The sequence below is a fragment of the Chaetodon trifascialis genome, chromosome 3 (genome assembly GCF_039877785.1).
Source record: "Chaetodon trifascialis isolate fChaTrf1 chromosome 3, fChaTrf1.hap1, whole genome shotgun sequence".
Lineage (NCBI taxonomy): Eukaryota > Metazoa > Chordata > Actinopteri > Chaetodontiformes > Chaetodontidae > Chaetodon > Chaetodon trifascialis.
Window position 1 is genome coordinate 12,091,201 of NC_092058.1, and position 20,315 is coordinate 12,111,515.

Consider the following 20,315-nt stretch of genomic DNA (forward strand, 5'->3'; position numbering starts at 1 on the left):
GAGTGTTTCTCTCACAGATGGTCTGATCCTAATGAACCAGACTAACAAGCCAGATGCCTCTGTGCTGCACTACACCAGGCCCTGTGAGGTTATGGAAGAGCTCTTACATACATTTTTAATTTAACTGGCACAGAGAGGAACCATGAGTGCACATACGATTTGATTTCATGTCATACAGTATTATGGTCCATAAGCTCACTGTTTGATGGGGATTGTTTTAATGGATGATTCAAGGTGGTTCAAGGACCTTGACAGGAATGAGGTGAAATACTGCACTTCACACAATATTCAGTGTTGTAACTGATGCATGAACAGAAACATAGAGATAATTAAGTGAATAAAGACATGACTTCTTGAAGGGTAGATATCATAAAGTAATCTGTCTTTGCTCTTTGTTGTTGCCTTGTTTAGCATCAGTGTATGGCTTTTTGATGGACACGGCGTAAACCATCTGCGATCCATTTACAATGTTGTGTAAAATGAGGCGTCCAGATGCGTTTGTCTGTTTGCGTGTTGGCTGGCAGCCCGTACCTCCGTGCTCGTCTCTGTCAGTCTGTCTTTGTCCTCTCTCCATCTGTCTGCCTGTGTATTGCAATCAATCTCCGCATCGTTCTTGAGCAATTTGCAGCCAAGTTATTGAGAAGTCAACATTAAACCCCCATGATATTGCATCCATTCATCACAAACTGTAAGACAGCATTGGATATTGCAGAAGAGTTTCAGCCCTAACCAAAATTCAATGTTTCCACCCATTCAGATGACACCAATTGTAGTTTCGGTATGGCCACACTGATCTGCTTTGTATAAGTTCTCCTACAGCTATCAAAGTTTGTCCATTAGAAATGCAGTCTGGCATCCATTTTCTTTCTCTTCTCTGTTCCTCAGAGAGTGTGATGTCCAGTAGAGGGCAGCATAGACAAGTGAGAGTGAAAAAATGTCAAACTAAGTCTCTTCTCCTCTCTTCCAGGGCCAAAGTGTTTCGAGGAAAGAAGGTCTTTGGGGACTACGACATCAAAGTGGAGCAGGTACCATGTTGAGTTAAAAGACCTACGATGCTGCAGAATCATATATAAAAGGTTGAGAGGGATCAGACCAGAGATGAAAGTAAGATGAAACTGACACCATATTCACGTTTGATATGGAAATGCACAGGTTTTCTCTGACAAGCTGAGACATGGCGCCCGAGCACATTTTCAATAAGAGTAAAAGACTGTTTCAGATACGCTGTGCTTGTCTGAAGCTTTATACAACAGGTTGTACATTCCTCGACAGAAGCTAAAGTGCAAAAGGAGTAAAATGTGTTAACTTTGTTCACATGCTGTTCTGTTAAGCAGGCGTCTCTGCCTAAGTGTGCCAGTGCGGCAAACTCTCCAGGGGCAAACAGGACCAATGTTGGTTTCCTCAAGCACATTTTTGACTTTGAGTGAAGTGCCTTTGAGAACTGGATGGACTGTCAGGAAATGTGCTACAGATTACTGATTTCTCTAGATACCCGGAAAGTTAAATGAAAACTGACTCTTTCTTCTTGCGCCATCATCAGGTCAACGTTTGCTCCATACTTTGGTTTATGACCAAACAGCAACAAAACTAGTGATATTCCAGTCAGTCTCAGCTCTACTCAGTACTAATTAGCAAATGTTAGCATGCTAATAGGCTAAACTAAGGCGGTGAGCCTGGAAAACATCAAAATGCTAGCATCGTCACTGTGAGCATATTAGCATGCTGATGCTAGCATTTGGCTCAAAGCACCTGAGAGCTGAGTCACACTGGAGTCTTGTATTATTTGCAAAAATGTCATTTTGGTCAGGAATCTGTCTGGCAGCGGGTGATAACCCTGTCTGACAAATAGAGACTGCAGAGTCATTTCCTCAATGCATTCATCATCCTCAGCAAAAATTACTTTTGTGTTGTTTATATTTAACTACATATAATTGTGTAACCACACTTTCAGAACCACCAGTGCTTCAAATGTAAAATTACACCAGAATCTTGACATCATACTGTAGTCAGTGCTCATAGTTAAGTTATATATTAACAGCATGTGACATTTTGGTTTCATATTGGTTGAGTGACCTAACCAGCAAACCATTTTGCAATACTTGGTTACAGCATTTGAAACGACTGTTCTGTGGGGTGTCTCACCAAACAGTTTCACACCTAATAGATGTTGACAGTTAAATTACAACCTCAAGGCTCACCACAGAAACGAAAATAGACACAAGAGGAGACAGGAGTCGGCAGCTATGAGTCACGGAGAAATCCTCACTATCATCGCAACCACACCAAAGACCAGCATACATGCATTATTTTCCCAGAATGATTATGTGGTTTATGCATGCAGATACATATATATAGTCATGTGATTTCACTGCTTCTGCAAAGGAAGTTTGTTAAAAGAGAAAGTAACTATTTATTAAAGTTTGTTTTGCCCCCAGTACAAGTCATCAATTCAAGTAATAGAAAAGAATGATGTGGCAGTATACCAACAACTGCAATTACTGCAACTTATCTTGCACAATAAGTTTGACTATTGAGCATATAATCATCTGGTATTCTGCTTCTTGTATCGTTTATAGAATTGCTGTGTATGACTCTGCAGCATTTACCATTCAATGAGATTCATGAGTATTTCATCATCTGTGTGTGAAGACTGAGCGTGCATAACTGATGAAACTGTCTTGTGTCCTCTTTCCGTCCTTATAGGCTGAGTTCTCAGAGGTCAACCTCGTGTCACATTCAAATGGAACCTGTAACGTGGACATGCAGGTCATCAGGGGTGGGACCAAAGTGGTCAGGTCAGCATCGCACACACACACAGTTGTGTTTCAATCACTTTTGGGGGCATTACATAGACTTACATTCATTTCCCGGAGACCATAACCATAACCACTACTTGGCTAACCATTTCCCTAACCTTAACCTAAGCCTTCACCCTAAAATACACGATCGCGCACACACACACACACACACACACACACACACACACACACACACACACACACACACACACACACACACACACACACACACACACACAGGTTCTTCAGTGGTTCAGAGATCAAACTGAGTTTATTTTGGAGTTAAATCCTTCTTCCCAAACTCCAAATCCTAATTTTGTACCATTCTTTAACCCAAACCTTCGACAGTAAGATTAGTCCCACAATACAACCCTAATCTCACCCTCTAACCCACCACATGTAGACTTCACTCCCTGACACTAAACTGAAGCAGAAATGTCTTTCCTCACAAAGCTGTCCCAGCATTGGAGATGAAGTTGACTCCTTTTGCAAGGACAATTGGTAATCACAAAAAGGTATGAGCAGCATCAACTCAGTGGAGCAAAGCTCAGTTGTTACAATTCCACAATACAACCAAAACATAATGAACAATTAATCAATTTGTTTGGCCCAGTCCCTTGACTACAAACTCCAATTCCAAAAAGCATTTAAAACACAAATAAAACAGAATGTGATCATGCTTTTTGAGATATGCTCAATTAAAAACGGTACAAAGACGATATATTTAATTTTTTACCTCATCAACATCATTGTTTTTTGGATATATATTCTCAATCTGAATTTGACTACAGCAACATGTTTCCAACACTTCAATCTGACCTTCAATTGAAGCCTTCACCCGAATTAATAACCCAAAGTCCTCATGAAAATGTCCCACTTTGAAGAACATTTGGCCCTCACAAAAAAGCACAACAAATTGCAAATGCATTAATATTTAAAGCCTGAGTATCGTGCTGCTGTACCGTGTTTGTGCATCAATTAATAATATTCCAAACACTTTTCTACGAGATCAGAAAGAATAACCTCAGACTGCACGTCTTGAAAGTAATAAATAAACTTGTTTACTGCAAGTTCTGATCAGTGGAAAAGAAGGGCAGAGGCGTATGACCACAGCCATTACCCACAGACTGGCACAGCAGATCTGCATACAAACATGCAAACGTACTGTAAACCAGACAATCACACAGACCCACTCACACACCACAGACCACACTGACACAGACACCAGTGTCCCAGCTGAATACTGCCAGTAATTAAGCAAGACTGGAACTCCCACTGCCCACCAACCAGCAAAGCCAACAGGAAATGAAGACAGCAGCCTCAGTCTGACAATCAGCATCTCTGCCCTGTAATTAAGCTTTATGAGGGGTTGGTCTGCACATGCTCAAACACAAACACAGTGACCATTGCCCGAGAGAGCCTGGATTCAGGGAAACTATGCATGAGACAGAATGATTCACATTCACCTGTCCGGACAGTGTTGTGTCTACAGGAAGTATTATTCTTTTACAACTCATGTGAGCTCCTCGTAGACCTCCAGATTTGCATCACAGCCTCAGTCTCACCCAAACATTAACATCCTGTGGAGAAAATTAATGAGTTCACAACGTAATTCTCAGTCTGTCTTGTGTGAGTTCATTGGAGGCTTTTCAGACTTGAATGATTTTAACTATGTACATTTGTCTCGGTAATTGCACTGTGCCCATCGATTTCAAGTCAACGCAGTGATTTTGCTAACTGCTCTGAGTCTGAACGTGGATAAGTACCCCTCAGCTCGAAGATGATGTAATCTTTTCCAGACTCAGCATGTCACTATGTGATCTTCAGCTCCTCTTAATCTGTTTTTGTATTTTATCTTTTTTGTTTTTTTCTTTTGACTGACTATAACAGAAAGAACAAATGTTGAGTAATAACATCAACAAGATGAAACATGATGCTATGATTTAGGATATATGTGGAGTATTTACCATGTAAACATATGATTTAGCAAAGGTTAGCCTAAAAGATGCAGATGAAGCCTCATCAATCAGAGGATTTGGTGCTGAAGAGTGGCTGTGAACCATCACAAGGATTATCCTATATAAACCATCATACTGTGTGAAAATAGAAGCATCTGCAGCAAACAGCAGCTCACAGGTTAAAGTCACTGAAATTATAAGTCTGGTGTTATCTTATTGTTTCTTCTTGTTAACAAATCCCATGAAAAGATACAAACCAATGCTCAATACTTGATGACTTCCCTGTAGGTGGCTCAGAGCCTCGAGCCCATAGGTACCCACTGGAAACATAAATCTTTAATAACCGATAACAAACAATATAGTTTCAGGGCTAAATCATTTTGTGCACGGTACTGTACAAACCTTACCCATCAAAAGCAAATGATGCCTTTTTTCAGCTGCGGATTGATACATGTTAAGTGCGCTAGTGAGTATTTAGACTGCAGAAATGTCCACATCATTAAAATGACAGTAATATTTGATGGAAGAAGCAATTAAAAACATACATTTTGCTTTTTTTTCCCCTTTTCTCTTCTTTGTGTTTAGTGCTAATTAGCAAATGTTAGCATGCTAACACGCTAGACTAAGATGAACAAACGGTAAACCTATTTGTCAGCATGTTAGCATTGTTATTTTTAGCATATTAGCTTGCTGGTATTAGCATTTAGCTAACATCGCTAAGACTCCTAGTCTTGGCTCACACTTGTTTCAGGGAATCAGATTAAAAATCCACAGTGAAAAGAGAAAGCTAGCTCGGATGATAGTGGTGTTGCTGGCTACACTGATTCAGGGTATTAAACTGAGTCATGACCGTGTTGATCTTTACAGCCTCCTGTCAGTAAATGAAGAGATTACAGTCCCATTAATTGCTGTGTCCTCTCTGCCAGAGTCTTTTTTAGCTTCTTGGAGTGTCTGATTAGTATTCTCTGTGCATGATGAGCTGGTGGTGGTCACACTGTGCCAGAGTTTTCTCTCTTTCTGTCTCATTTCTCTCACTCCTCTCTACATCTCTTTTACTCTCTCTGTCTCTTTTCTCACCTCTCTCTCTCTCTCTCTCTCTCTCTCTCTCTCTCTCTCTCTCTCTCTCTGTGCTTTTCCTCACATTCCCTCTCTCATACACACATTCAGAGACAAAAGGGAAAAATAATAGGAGTCACGCTCTATCACCGTCAACCTTTCACTGAGCTGAACTGCGCTGAATATTGTTTTTGCCCTTAACCCACTGGTCACTAATTGTTTCTGTGAGCTGGCTTTTAGTGTTTTGCAATGGTCCCAACGATTTTAAAGTAAAACATTAAAAAATATCATAAAAATCCTACTAAATTGTGATAGATCATAAAATCCCATACTTGGAATTTTCCCTCAGGTTTTGAATGCCAGATTCAATAGAGATTGTCGTCACTGACCAAAATAAACATGCGGTGAAGGTTATGGTCAAGCTTATAAAAACCAACATTGACTGAAAGTTAATGAATGGAAAATGAACAATGTCTCCTGTCTTTTGTTGACCCATCCACCCCGACATCCCCCTTTGATGCTGTCATGGCTGCAAGTTTTGAAATTCAGCCACACAACAACAACAACAGTGCTTTGAGCACTACTGAGTTGTGTTTCTTTAATCTATTTTTCAGATTTAAGAGAGAACAAAACTCCATGTGAAAAGAGGCACTTGTTTATGAAATGTCCTTTGTGAATAATATAAAGGCACATGATTAGTTGTGACATTTTAATTACAGATAATGTGAAAATAAATGCTTCACGCATAACTCCCTGCAAGCATCATTTAACATCAAATTTTTGGTCTTTAGTATTCCAGGAAAATCGATTTAGCAATCCAAAAGAGAGCGCTTATAAAGAATCCTTCACAGATGATGATCTATTCTAAGACAAGACCAAGCCGTCATCTTTTCTTCTCTATTCCAACTTTAGTGATGTATCTGGCCGCACAAACGTATTCTCTTACTGCCACAGCATCCTCAGTGGAAAAGTCAAATATACTATCTTCCATTTGTGGCTCTGTGGGTTTTTCCTCTGGTTTGGTTCCTTCTCTTTCTTCCATGTAAAAAGGCAGGTCAGTGTCACCTGCCATCTAAAAATGTTTGACCTTTGACTCAGAAAACCTTCAATCAGATTCACATCGTCACAAAATGAATCAATGTTTTTTGTAACAGTAGACTAGAAATGTAAATGTTTTTATTGATATTCCCTCTGCTGCTCTCAAACCAGGTCTTTCAGGCCTGATTTTGTCTTGGTGCGCCAGCACGCCTTCAGCATGGCCCAGAACGAGGATTTTAGGAACTTGATCATCGGTCTGCAGTATGCAGGAATCCCCTCAGTCAACTCTCTGGACTCCATCTATAACCTGTGCGACAAACCTTGGGCTGTAAGTCATTTCAGCAAAACTAATTTAAGTCATACAAAGTATTTTATTGGCTATACTGTACCGTACTCATTACACATGTGTGCAGAGATGTTTTTAATTGAGCTTGCATCTTTGAATTTCATTTTCAATTAAGATCTTTTGTCATTCTCATCGACTTTCTCTTGCAGTTTAAAAACACTGTGATATTGGTTGTTTGATATGAATAATATGACTGCTCTGTTGTCATGCAACATGTAATACAGTACATGTACTGAACACATGTTCACATTGAAGCTGACACTCGCGTGCTGTTTTTCTCTCTTCTCTTCCATAGTTTTCCCAGCTGATCAGTAATCGGAAGAAGCTGGGTTCAGATAAGTTCCCTCTCATTGATCAGACTTTCTACCCCAACTACAAAGACATGGTAAGATCTTCCTTTTAATGCAGTAACCTTGCAGTGAACTCACACCTCATACCTCCAAAACACCAGCTTCGACTGTGTCTTAAGGCAGGAGATGCTGGCTGCCAAACACTAGAGATTTCAGGAAATCACTGGTAAAATAAAAAATTATATTTTATTTGAAATTATTTTGCATTTCAAAATGCACTTTACCACATTTCTAACATGAAAACTTAAACCAAACTACCAAAACCCCAGTTCTCTGAATTCAATTCATTGTGGTTGCTACACGTTGCTTTCACTGCTCAAACGCCAGGATCAATATCATTATTTTTTTATACAAACGTGTTGAGGTTACTGAACGATTGCAAAGTAATTTGTAATGATTTATTATAAATATGTTGTTGTATAGGTGAACTAGCTTATTTCTGTATGCATTTAACTTATTATAATCACTAGACTAGCGCATTTATAAGGTACTGTATATGAAGTATAAGAAATATATATTGTTCTCTGTAGACACCACAGTGGATTTTCATTAAGAAATGTGCTTAAACTTCTCTGGCATGTTAAACATACTCTGTAGCAGCAGAAAACCTTTGCAAGCTCAGAAAAATCCTCATTAAATTGTTTCATTTTTTTCAACGTTAATGTCACCCCGGGGATCTCACTGGAGTACGGCAAAGAGTCTTATTTTCTAACATGTTTGTTCCTGAAGAGAAGAAAAAAAGAGGCAGAGTCACACTTTTCCATTGAGACATTTTATATACAATGTTTTTTGGTACATGGAAATAGAAAACTCTATTTAGACAGAAACAGAGACATAAATACAAACCCAAACAATTCTTTCAGTATAAAACAAACATGAAATTGTTTGATAATGCTTCGCTAAAGCCATACAGTTATTATGCATTATTATCATGTCAACCATGAAAGTTTAAATTTAATTTTTAACATATTTCAAATGTGTAAAATTACTGCACAGTGCAGTTAAATTTCAATATCTTGTTGTTCAATGTGGCCCTAAAATGATTTTTCCATAGTGGCCCGTGCATGAAGATAGCAAGTGATAATGCATTTTAATCTGTATGCCTTCAGTGAAGATGTCCAGTAACAAGACAGGGGTCAATTCAGATTTGTGTCTTTGAATTAATGTTGAGTCATTATATTAAATAATGCCTATAAAACAACGATTAAATCACTAATTATAGCTCATTGGTGAACATCAGTTATTTCTCTTTTTGTTGGTTAACGTCTCGTGCCAAAGTTTTTACTATTTTTTTCTTGAACTTAGACGTTGTGGAGAATCCACCTCCTGTTTTTAAGGAGTTAAAAAAGGAGAATTGAACCTTGTCCTGTTACATCATTTCCTCTAAGGAGAGGTGGCTTGGCGTCTACAGGTGGCAGTGCTGTTGTTAAAGCGCTGGATTAGATTTTTGGCACAGGAAATGGTACAGAGTTCAACCAAGGAAGCTAAACACACAAATCCACAAGAGAGCAACGTCTATGCTATAAGACAAGATCTGGTTAGCCTTTAAAATGTTAGTTTTTACTGAAGTACAATATTTACATTCTCAGCAATTTGAGAGTATAAACTGTGACATTTTAGATGTACAAGAAATATGGTTATATATGTTTAATTTGTCAGATTTTGTCAAAATACTATTAATTGGGGAATGTCTGGTGTTGCTTTGTCCAATGTATGTACAGTGCATTTTCATTTGCATGGGACAGTTATTTGATAATATATAAAGGTAAAAACTCAACACCAGAATGTGTGGTGGAAAGGTGGCAGTGCTGCAGTCTACCTGCAAAATCTGAGTGCACAGATGGGTTTACAGTATGTGAAGAATACTTTATTATGGAAGGAATTGGCAGCTTTTTTCGTGCTATTTTCTTCCTTTTGTTTAGCAATCAGTGTCCAACTTCTTTCAGTAAATGCATAACCCGAATTACTACATGACCTACCTTTTGTAAGTTATGCATAAACAAATATGGGGTCACCAGTATTTGTCAAGGTTATGCATTTACCATCAGGCCATCAGAAATGAAGAAGAGACTCACTCTGGGGTGAATAATTTGCAGTGGATGGTCTGCTGCTATTCCAATTCTGTGGAAAACAGCAAGTGAAGTGGAATGTGTGAGAGTGCGAAAATGAGTCAGAGGAATGTTGAAGGCCCCTTCGCTTCAGAAACATGTCCTAGCATTCCTGTAGCAACCACCTCAACTCTGCTAACAGAAGCTCAACATTGGGTTAAGCTCCCTCGAATGTAAAAATGAACCAATTTTTTAATGAAAACAGTTGCACGCCAATTTTGAGCTACAGAGGCAAAGCAGGGAATGTTTGACTGCAGGAGTGAAATGGAGTAAACCGAATGTCAGAATTACAGGTCAAGGGTCAGTCATGTCCAGGAAGTCTTTCTCAGGTGGAGGTCCACCCCGGTACCAGCTACAGGTCGTGTCAGAGCGGCGGATGCAGGCGTACTGCCGAGCCTGCTCCCCATTTAGGCTGTTATCCAGCAGCCAGTCAGTCCACAAGCACTCGTTTTCTCCTGTGGATGCACACGGCACTGTGTAACAAGTGTTGATCTGAGGAGAGAAGAGTTTTGGGTTCATTTGTTTGCTCACTCACTCATCTTGTTATTTGTTCCTGAAGTTTACAACATTACTACATGCTTGAAAAACTTTTGCACTGACATGGAAAGACAGGCGTGACCTTTTTGCAATGAGTGGGACAAAAGATAAATATGTATGAATACAGTCCTTACTCACTCTGCATTCACAGCCCATCTGGTATCTGTAGTTGAGGTTCTTCTTTTGTGACAGTGACAAGTTGTCCCAGGACTCTACCAGGTCACATTGGCCAATAGAAATTCTCCCATCGCTCCACATACTTCCTGTTTAGTGACATCACAACACAGCCATTGAAAAGGTCATCTTGCATTCAGGAAGTTATGTTGGTGTATGTAGTAGCTTTTGGGGTTATAATGATTATCTTGATATCATTTAGCAATGTAATTAATAAAATATAAAACTTTAATGGCAAACAGTAAGCTAATAGGATTTAATAGGAGCTAATAGAACTTTTTAGCTGCAATAACTAAGGCCAGTATTTCACAATACAACACATGTTGCACGGTTAGGATAGCTTAGCACAAAAACTTGAAAAAGGGGAAACAGCTAGCCTGCGTTCTTTTTCTTTTCCCTTTTTGGTATGGATTAAACAAACCAGATATTCACTGGTGAACTCTTGAGGTGCTGGTATACAGGTTTATTTTAACCTTTGGACAGAGCCAGGCTAGCTGTCTTGCCATTTCCAGTCTTTATGCTAAGCTAAGCTAACTAGCTGGTGGATCCAGCTAAATATTGAGCATACAAAGCGTCAAACTATTCCTTTAAAAGTAAAATCATTTGGGACAAAAAAAATCTTGCCACTGTCACTCTACTGTATATTCTTAGTGAAAACAACACTAATGTCCCAGTCAGACATTGATAGACGGTTGCGTACTGTACCTGAGAGCAGATACCCTGCTTTATTGTTGGAGTCCAGTTTGACGCCGCACAGTGAGGAAAAGACTGGAGTGTACACATACTGGATATCCTTGGCCTTGTCAAAACCTTTGAACATCTAGACACAGAGACATACAGGTAGACAAGAGTGGAGAGGGTTTAGTTTAAAGAAAAGGGGAAAGTATAAGCCTGCTCTAACATAGATTAAATACAGTATATGTATATGTGGCAGCAATGTAAACAGGAGTAATAACAGGACTAGAACGAGTTTTATGTGTCTATGAGTTATAGCATACTGGGTGTTAATGTGTTAGTCATCAAACAGATGTGAAGTCAACTCTAAAATGTGGATCCCTTCTTACCCAGAGCAGCTTATAGTCCTGCTCAGTATTCATTATGAACACCATTATGCTTTTTCTTATGTTTGACTGTTGTCAACCATAGATTCACTGCAGACATTAGAACTAGTTTTTACTGCAGCAAAATATTCTTTGTTTACTTTCCAGACAGATTAGCCAAGACTCACATAAAGCCAACAGCAATACACATCATCATAAACAGTAAAGAAATGATGTAGGTCTGCACCACCGGCAGCTCTTACTGCTGTCCGGAGATCTCACCTTGATCATTTTGATTTCATATTGGATCATCTTCATGTAAGGTGAGGAGCTGTTGCTAGGCGACACAATCTTCTCTCCAGAGATCTTTGCCCTTATCACTGTCCAAAAAAAAAAGAGAAAGAAAGGTGGATCAAGATCAATTGAAATGCCAAAAAAATACAAGAAGCACTATAAGAATGTGATTTACATGCCAGAGACAATGGAAAACATCCTGAATGATGTTTTACAAGCTTTTTCCTTCTCTGTGGTTCTCAGAGCGATAGAGAGATAGATAGATGCTGTTTCCATCCCTCCTCCCTCCTTTTGTATCATTTTGCTTGTCACCCATATTTCTCTCTTTCTCCACACACAGACAGTGCAGCAGTCCCTCTCAGTAGTGATACCGGATGTGTCTCTCCTCTCCTCTGGGAGGGAAATCAAAACCCACATGGAATAACAAGTAGCTCTCTGCGTGCACACTCCCATTTACCGACTGCACACACACACACACACACACACACACATTTATGTATACATTATATACCACACTGCTAGTGCACCACACGCACACTTACTGAAGCCAAACCATGTCTGGCACGGAAGGGACCTCACCTTATTTTATCCCATGCTATAAATCAAGTAGAGGGGAAAATGAGCAGCCTAATTGTTCTGTGGCTCTCAACAGGAAGGTAACAGTGAAGTCGTTTCACAACCTTTCATTTAGAGACAAAACACTCATTACACTTAAGATATTATTAATGATGTATGTTTTACTCACACAGACCACAGTATGCAGTCTGCACTGTGCCAAATCAAACCGTGTTTTTACAGACTTCATTGCTACAGAACTGCTTTTTTCCCCTCCTACGAAATCTTCACTTTTAGACACCTGAACTACTCATTATGATAACCGACAAATTAATTTCACTGTCAAACATTTCTTTTAAACTAATGAGAGTGCTGTAGCTCAAGCAATCAAACATTAATAAGTTTTCTATTATAGCTTTCTCTCAGGTAAACTCCTCACGGTGTCCTTTATGGTGACTTTGAACATGGCAGACAGCTGCATTAACTACGAAGCTAACAGAAAAGCAGCTGCGCCACAGCAGAACTATGCATTTGGTATCAGAAAATGTCATATACGGAAATATGTAAAACTGTAGTAAAGAGTTAGGTTGTTGGTTTGTTTCAGTCAGTCCAAAATCAAAAATACAAGAGTAAAAGTGAAAGGAAAGGATTAAACAGTGTGTTTGTATGCTCTAACGTAAGCTGCAAGTTTTAGCATATCTTGCTAACTAGCTTACAACCAAAACAAAAGCAGCGTTACATTCAAGAACATTGGAATTGCATGTTATATTATTTTGTTGGGATAGCATGACAAAAAAAAAACCTGGAAGCTACAGTTTAGGGCAATTATTGAATTTGGAAAAGTGCACACTCTAGCAAAGCCAGGCTAACTTATTGTCCAAAATAATATTATATTCATTCTTCAACCTAAAAGCCTTTTCTCTTATAATGTGTACATTGAAACATACTGCCTGAAATAGCATAACTCGGATCAGTTGGAAACATTAAAATGTCAGCCAGACATAGCTTTTTCAACCAACTCATGACGCTAACGTTTGCTTCGTTAGCTAACTATAACTAATAAAATCTGTGAGCTACAGTTGCTTTTGCAGGTGACAAAATCGAATGCATCTGACTAGAAATGAAAAGCTTTGCCTCTGTATGAAATCAAGGACCCAAAGTTAGTGTGAATTTTGAGGATAATCCTACCTCAGTCATAGTAAACTGCATTATGTAGCTGTCAGCAACTGCAGACAGCTTCTAGTGAAGATGATTGATTTTGATTTTTTATACAGTGGATTATATTCAACAGCATACATGTAATGTATTTGAATACCATTATTGTTTGACCTTGGAAGATGCCTTTAATACCCAATAACACTGCTATATAACTGTCATTCCTTGTATTGTACATTTTTCTCTCGAAAAGAGAGAAGACTGTGGCCTGTAGATGCCTCATAAATTAAAACTACAGTATAAGAGAGGGAGAGAAAGTGTGACCCAGCACCCCTCCTAACCCTCACCTCTCACACAGCTACACAAACCACCCCCTTGTTTTTGCATTTTTCGCTCATCACATAAATACACCACGGTTTTGTGTGCTGGTAAGAAGAGGAGGAGCTCAGTGTGTTCTGTGAAATTGGTTCACAAGAAAAAGAGTCTTTTTTTTTCTCAGTCGAACACACAAAAAGACAGGCAGACACACAAACAAATGGAGGCAGACAGAAAGTTAATGTGAACTAGTGTGAAGTGTTATAGTTTAATCAGAGTGTACTACATCACCCACAGCGAGACAGCTTGTCCAGGACGTACATATTATAGAAAAAGTCAGAGAGCACAAGATGCATGCTCGGTATAACTTTGATATTCTCAATTCTTATACTGCATTATTTATAGCCTGAGGCTCAAACAGAGCGTGGCAATGCATCTGAAAACATTACACCTGCATCCATCAGCAAGTGTGTTAGTTCATAAGGAGATCCGAGTGAAGTAGAAATCATCTCGAGTTTATTCAAAAATCCAGGGGCTGGCAGAACAGGATAGATATAAAATGTAGCGCGCTCTTACATTATTTCTGTAATACTTTACAAGACACACCACAGTGTCTGGTCTCAAAAGGACACACCTGCCTGCAAACTCACCTACAGACATGCAACTGTGACCTAAAAAATACAAATGCAAAGAACCAGAGCTTAGTTTGATAAATTGGGTGGCGCATTAGAGTGTCATGGGTAAATTTACTCCCTTAACAGCCTGACCAGTACTGAATTTAGGCTGAAATTGAAAACCGAAATTTGAGACCTTAAAAATTCCCAAACAATATATTCTATATACAATATTCTTAATATATAAATCACATAACATAAAAATCATATTTGATGAGGATCCCTTGGTTAATAAACAACTGTGATCAAGAAACGTGCTGAGCAGGATGATTTACTGTTCGAAAACACACTTTTCAGTGGAGCCACTTGTTAGTTTATAATAAACTTTGTCTCCAGTGGACAAACTCTGTAAGATAGACATTCCCTCTAAATGACCTCAAACATGTCTCTGGCACTTGTATGTCTCTGTCCTGATTTAACAGTCTAGCTCTAGCTCTACTTATATTTTTACATTGTGGTATTTGTACATTTACCTCTGTTAAGTAAAAGAGTATTTGAATACTTCTTGCACTGCTGGTTAATGGTATTCCAAAATTTCACATAAGTATTGTTTTTATAGGCCAATGTCAAAACTATTGTTGAACACTGAAAGTCTTCAACTATGATTACACCAGTGAATGAAATTGCCATGCTCAGTAATTAATCCCACGCCGGGGAAATTAAATTGTTTCAGCCAGCAAAGTATAAAAAGAGAGTTTTTGCCTCAGAAAGAGAAGCATAGAAAAGTGAAGATAAAAAAGGATAATGAATAAAAAATAAACAACTCTATATATGCACATCATGTACAAGATTATAAGAGTACTGTTGCTGATATTGAATTGCACATAATCAAATATCAGTAAAAAAAACCCTGACAGTGTTTGTACTATTGCACAGTAGAAAGAAAATAAACAACACAGTAAACATTATGCCATGTTGCACAAGATGTGATGGATATGTTAGCTTAAACAACAGCAGTGCATAAACAGTAGGTTCATGATGTTGTAACAGGAAACAGCATCAACACAGTGCTACATTAAATGATGCTGCAGTTAAACAGCATGATGACCATCATATTACTGCCTTCTCTCTTCGGTTCAGTGCTTTGATCTGCACGTCCTTTAGCAAGAAGAGACATACTGAAAGAAGATGAAAGGCTTTATCAAATTAGCTGCCCCACTTAAATCTTCCCTTCTGAGCAGAATAATAGGTCTATGCCCTATAAATGATAAGCAACACACCAACGCATAACCATGCTCTGTGTAAGGATCAAATAGTTGCCAGTCGAAGCATTGGCTGTGCATCAGTGCAGCATAGAGGAGGACAGAAGTTGCTACAACAAATAAACCAAGAATAGTACAGTCATTTTTCATTCCAGCAGATCAGTGGTTTCAATCATTCATTGAGAAACTGTCTGCCCATTCCAGATAAAAATAAGAAATCTGGGTTGGATCACCTTCCAGACATAATCATTTTTGGCCAATAAATGACATTTAAATGACATTTAATGTAGAAACATACGTAATAACAGAACAGTAAAACTTCTTTTTTTATTTGTTGTGTCTTCCTAAAATGATTCCCTTGGCCCAGATTCTCAGAAATGTTTACCCCCCCACCTAGACATCTTTGCACTGCGCAGACTCAATTCAGTTGCTGCAGCTGTGTTATGAACAGGAATAAGGACAGGCACGCCTGCAGAGTGAAAGTGGCTGTGCATCTGCCTCACAGCTACATAACCAAAGAGAAATATTGCAAACTTGTACCATGAGAACTGATGTAGTAAGTAACTTCCCCCCTCCTTGATGAATCGGCACCCTTGTCATGCTCACAAAGCTGGACTGTCAGCAGGCTTTCACACGGATATTGTTAGTATGCAGACCATTAGACCAAGCCTATAGACATGGAAATGAAGTGGGGAGAGAGAGGAAAAGAAAGAGAGATGGAGTAGGCTGTGTTGGCATGGCTTGGCCTCCATCCAACACATACACACTCACACTCATACACAAATCTCAAATACACAAACGTGGCCCGGGAATCGTCCAAGGTTTGCCCAGATGGGATATTACTCAGATGTACAGCTTTATTCAAAGAGCTCATCGACTCTGACAGCACTGTCAGGTCAGCTAAAGGCCACCACCAGCCTATGCTTAGAAAACAACAGGCTAATCACAGATGACACAGAATTAAAAGTTTTCTTAGACACGCTTAGTGTAAGTGAGGGATTTCCCTTAATTATTATTCATGGGTCCAGAAAGTTGCGTCCTACCTGAAAGGAGCCACTGACTGATTCAGAGAAGGACTCATACATTTAAAACTAAACACAGAGCGAGCCCCGAGCATACCCTGAGGAAATGGGATCCAAATTAGAAAGACCCTGTGGTTAATTCAGTATTTGCGAAGTCCCGCCCCCTGTAGTTACTCTTCCTATGCCGGTCAAGCTTTCCCTTCCTGCTCAGTTTGTACATATGCAGTTTTCACTGATAATGGTGGCAGATTTACCACTGGAAATTCATAATTTCTTGAAACAATAGAAAAAAAAACTTTGATTTCCCACTGAGGCAGACAAAAACAGCTTCTCTAATAACAGCCAATTAGGCCCACTGAAATGACAGCGGGCTCCAGCATATTTCATTGTAGCGGGGTAGCTAACTAATCATCATTAGCCCCATGAGTTGGCTGAAAACTCTTTGTCTAGCTGACTTGTTCTCAAACAAGAGCCCTGTAAACGGGTCTTGAATATGCAAGCATACATGATATCATGCTAAGAGACCGAGGCGAAGCAGTGTTGCTTTTGTACTGCAGATTAGAACTAGTTAGCTCCAGTACTACAGGCAGTACAGCAGGTAATGACTGTGATGGGGACGCTGGAGTGTTTTACTTCGTCATATCAGGACAGAGCCACCAACATTAGACTAAACTTTGATAGTGACAGCCAGGACTGTCCAGGCCCTGAAGGGTGCTTTTTCTCCGGGAAATGTTCATTAATGATTTGCTGCTTAGCTTTGGAAGTAATGTTGCTCATGTTTGCAGCTCACTCCAGAACAGAAACACACAGGTAAATCCATTATTTATAATTTTGTATTAAAGTTTTGATTTTTTAAAAAGCAAAATAAAAAAGACACAACCCCCCAAAACACTTAGGACACACTGAGTATTGGCTCTCCATGCCACTTCAACATGTGGGGAAACCCAAAGCTTGACAGACCTGCTGTAACTAGTTACGACAGGTAACAAGCTGGACCTAGTTACTAGTCTACTACTTCCTTGTACAAGCTGCCAGTTGCTAAGCTATGATTGGGCTGTCACGGTTTGGGGGAGGGGGTTTGCAAACAGTCAAATGGAATCCATTTGTTTGGGTCCAGTGGTTCAAACGGACACTGAGAAATGAGCTGAGCTGCATTTCTTTGTAACTTGCTTGTTTCAATGACTGTCTTTGAACGCCATATGTGACCAATAAAAATGATAGACCAAAAGATGGTTATGAAACTGGATCCAAGACCTGGTTCAGTCCATTCCAGTCTAAGTCATTGGGACTTTGACCTGCAGGCCTGTATGAAAACCTCAAACTGCTCACTTGGAGAAATCAGAATAATCATTCTTGCAGGACCTCCATCTCACTCTTTGATGACACACTTCATATGTCCTAAAAATATTGCCCCAAATACTCTCATTGTGTTCTCATAACCCAGATCTAATTTGGCGTTATGGCGGTTTCAAAAACAGGTCTCAGCCTCTATTTCATACTGACTATTTTTTGAGTCACACTCTCAGAGTGCTTCAAAGGAGCTGACCCTCTCTAAACCTCAAGGCAGATAGGGACCAATTAGAAAACAAGACTGAAATGCCGTTAAAAAGTGATTTTTTTTGTCCACTTTCTCTTTCTGCCCGTCTCTCTCCTCTGCTGGAGTGTAACCTTTGACACAAGCACATACTCCAGCTTTCCACAGTCTGGAGCCAAGTACTCAAAGTCAGAGCAGAGTGTTGGTTTTGGCCTGTGCTTAGACAAGAAAGAACTGGATGATGGGGGGTGTCAGACAGACAGACAGACAGACAGACAGACAGACAGACAGACAGACAGACAGACAGACAGACAGACAGACAGACAGACAGACAGGCAGGCAGGCAGGCAGGCAGGCAGGCAGGCAGATAGAAAGTAGGACAGGGGCACTTGGCACTGGCTGTTTTTAGAGTTTGTTTTTCTGTGATTGAGAGCAAGAAGACTCAATTATGTAACTACAAAAAAACAGATAGGCTGTCCTGTTTTCAAATAATATTACAAGGCTGAGGGCAGGTTAGTCTTCATATATATATGTGTGTGTGTGTGTGTGTGTGTGTGTGTGTGTGTGTGTGTGTGTGCATGATATCTATCAATAAACATCCACTAACAGTCCACCACCCCAATAGTCTACATAGGAATCCTATATAGTGCTTTAATAACTTGGACTGTTTTCTCTGTGTTAAACAGACATTTCTATTAATATAGTTGGACCAAGCCACAATAACAAATCAAAAATTTTAAAATTAAATACCATGAAAAGCTCAGTCATGAAGCTCTATTCATTAGTTCTTGTCACAGTAGATTTACAATGTAGATTCAAATCTTTTCCCTCTTAGGAAATCTAATACAGCAAATCATGAATCAGATCAGAAGGAGGGCCGTTGCTTCCATTTTAACATCATGTCCTCCTTTTAGGTTGTTGCATTCACAGTCTGAAGAACTTAAAAGTTTTATCTGAGTGAACAGAAACTAAACTGGTCTCCAGTTCTTCACTTACCGATCTCAGCGCTGCAGAATAGCTGCTGTGGGTGTGCTGGGTGGCAACTACATCCCTCCACAACTTCCTCCATGCCTGCACCAAGCAGAAGGAGCACCCAGAGCCCCAGACAGGCACTCCGCTCCTGGGACATGGCCATGATGACTCTGACCGCTCCACCACTTGATTAACACTCGGAAACCTCTTCTGATCCTGTTAAGGTTCGCGGGAAAGCAAATCAGGCCGGCGGTCAGCAGCGGGGGGGTGGATGACACAGTAGAGTTGAAGCAGTAAGATGAGCTCTGCTGAGCTGAAAGGCAGCTGTGGATAGAAATGTTTTCATAAGTTTAAAGTGCACCTCTGAATTCAAGCTGGAGCAAATAACTTGAGTTGGAGGGAAGGCTGCTGCTGCTGCCTCTGCGCTCTCTCTCTCTCTCTCTCTCTCTCCCTCCCTCTCTGTAGACAACACACTGAGAAACTTACAATAGTTGGATCCCCTCACACTCTGGTCTTGAATGCTGAGAGGGTCGCACACAGGGAGCCTCTTATGTACTCAACAATTTAGGGACAGCCTCCTCAAACGCAGGAAAAAAAAACTACCATGCTTTGCCTTCTCTTGTACCCTCTTTTGATGTCCTCCCTCTTCTCCCATTGGCTGCTGTAAGTGTATTCATGCAGTCAGTCATGGAAACTATGTCTGATTAAAGTATTGTTGGACAGGTTTGTGAAGCATAAATAAATAAAAAAATGACCTCTACCCACGCAAACAATGCCTTTAAATTTTTTTGTGCAAGTTTTTTGTAAAGTGCAAGATGAGTGTGCTTTTCAGATGCTGCTTGTGTGATCGTCAGTGCAGCATCTGAGTCATGAATGCAAATGATGATTATAAAAATGACTGTTGATTAGTGCTCAGCTGCAGAGTGCAAGTAGTGCTGTATTGATGGGAAATGGAGCGGTTTCATGTCAACAGCACTTCAGGACTAATTTTGACTAAAAAAGACATCTGGGCGCGTGTCAGTGTATCTGAAAAGAAACAAGAGTGAAGGCTGAAAGAAAACTTTTAGAGAATGACAAATGAAAGAATGCAGAATACAGTTACTCATTTTTTATTTAAAAATATGTAGAGTGTGTTTATTGTGTCTTTAAGTGTCATTAGGGATTAAAGTCATCTGCATCCATGTCCG

The 20,315-nt window shown here is 39.7% G+C and overlaps 2 protein-coding genes across 2 annotated transcripts in view; one reads left to right on the plus strand and one right to left on the minus strand.

The window, feature by feature from the left end:
- The window catches only part of syn2b (synapsin IIb), an 84,079-nt gene that overhangs the window by 49,871 nt on the left and 13,893 nt on the right, over positions 1–20,315 (plus strand). Inside the window, exons 2-5 of the mRNA XM_070958405.1 lie at positions 968–1,025; positions 2,704–2,795; positions 7,022–7,178; positions 7,492–7,581. Coding sequence (XP_070814506.1) covers positions 968–1,025; positions 2,704–2,795; positions 7,022–7,178; positions 7,492–7,581 — 397 coding nt within the window. The remainder of the gene's footprint in view (positions 1–967; positions 1,026–2,703; positions 2,796–7,021; positions 7,179–7,491; positions 7,582–20,315) is intronic.
- Positions 8,306–19,652, minus strand: LOC139329018 (metalloproteinase inhibitor 4-like). The gene is made up of 6 exons (XM_070959134.1): positions 19,615–19,652; positions 19,153–19,452; positions 11,688–11,785; positions 11,071–11,185; positions 10,330–10,454; positions 8,306–10,146 (listed from the first exon to the last, which is right to left on the minus strand). Exons 2-6 carry the CDS (start codon positions 19,289–19,291, stop codon positions 9,949–9,951), a joined length of 675 nt encoding a protein of 224 aa, XP_070815235.1. The 5' UTR covers positions 19,292–19,452; positions 19,615–19,652; the 3' UTR covers positions 8,306–9,948.

Bases quoted from the DNA above. Each gene is read 5' to 3' on its own strand.
- LOC139329018 (XM_070959134.1), bottom strand. From the start codon at position 19,291: ATGGCCATGTCCCAGGAGCGGAGTGCCTGTCTGGGGCTCTGGGTGCTC. The intron at 11,186-11,687 runs GTGAGATCTCCG...CTCTGTGTCTAG, and splicing joins ATGAAATCAAAATGATCAAG to ATGTTCAAAGGTTTTGACAA. The intron at 10,147-10,329 runs GTGAGTAAGGAC...TTCTCTCCTCAG, and splicing joins AGATGGGCTGTGAATGCAGA to ATCAACACTTGTTACACAGT.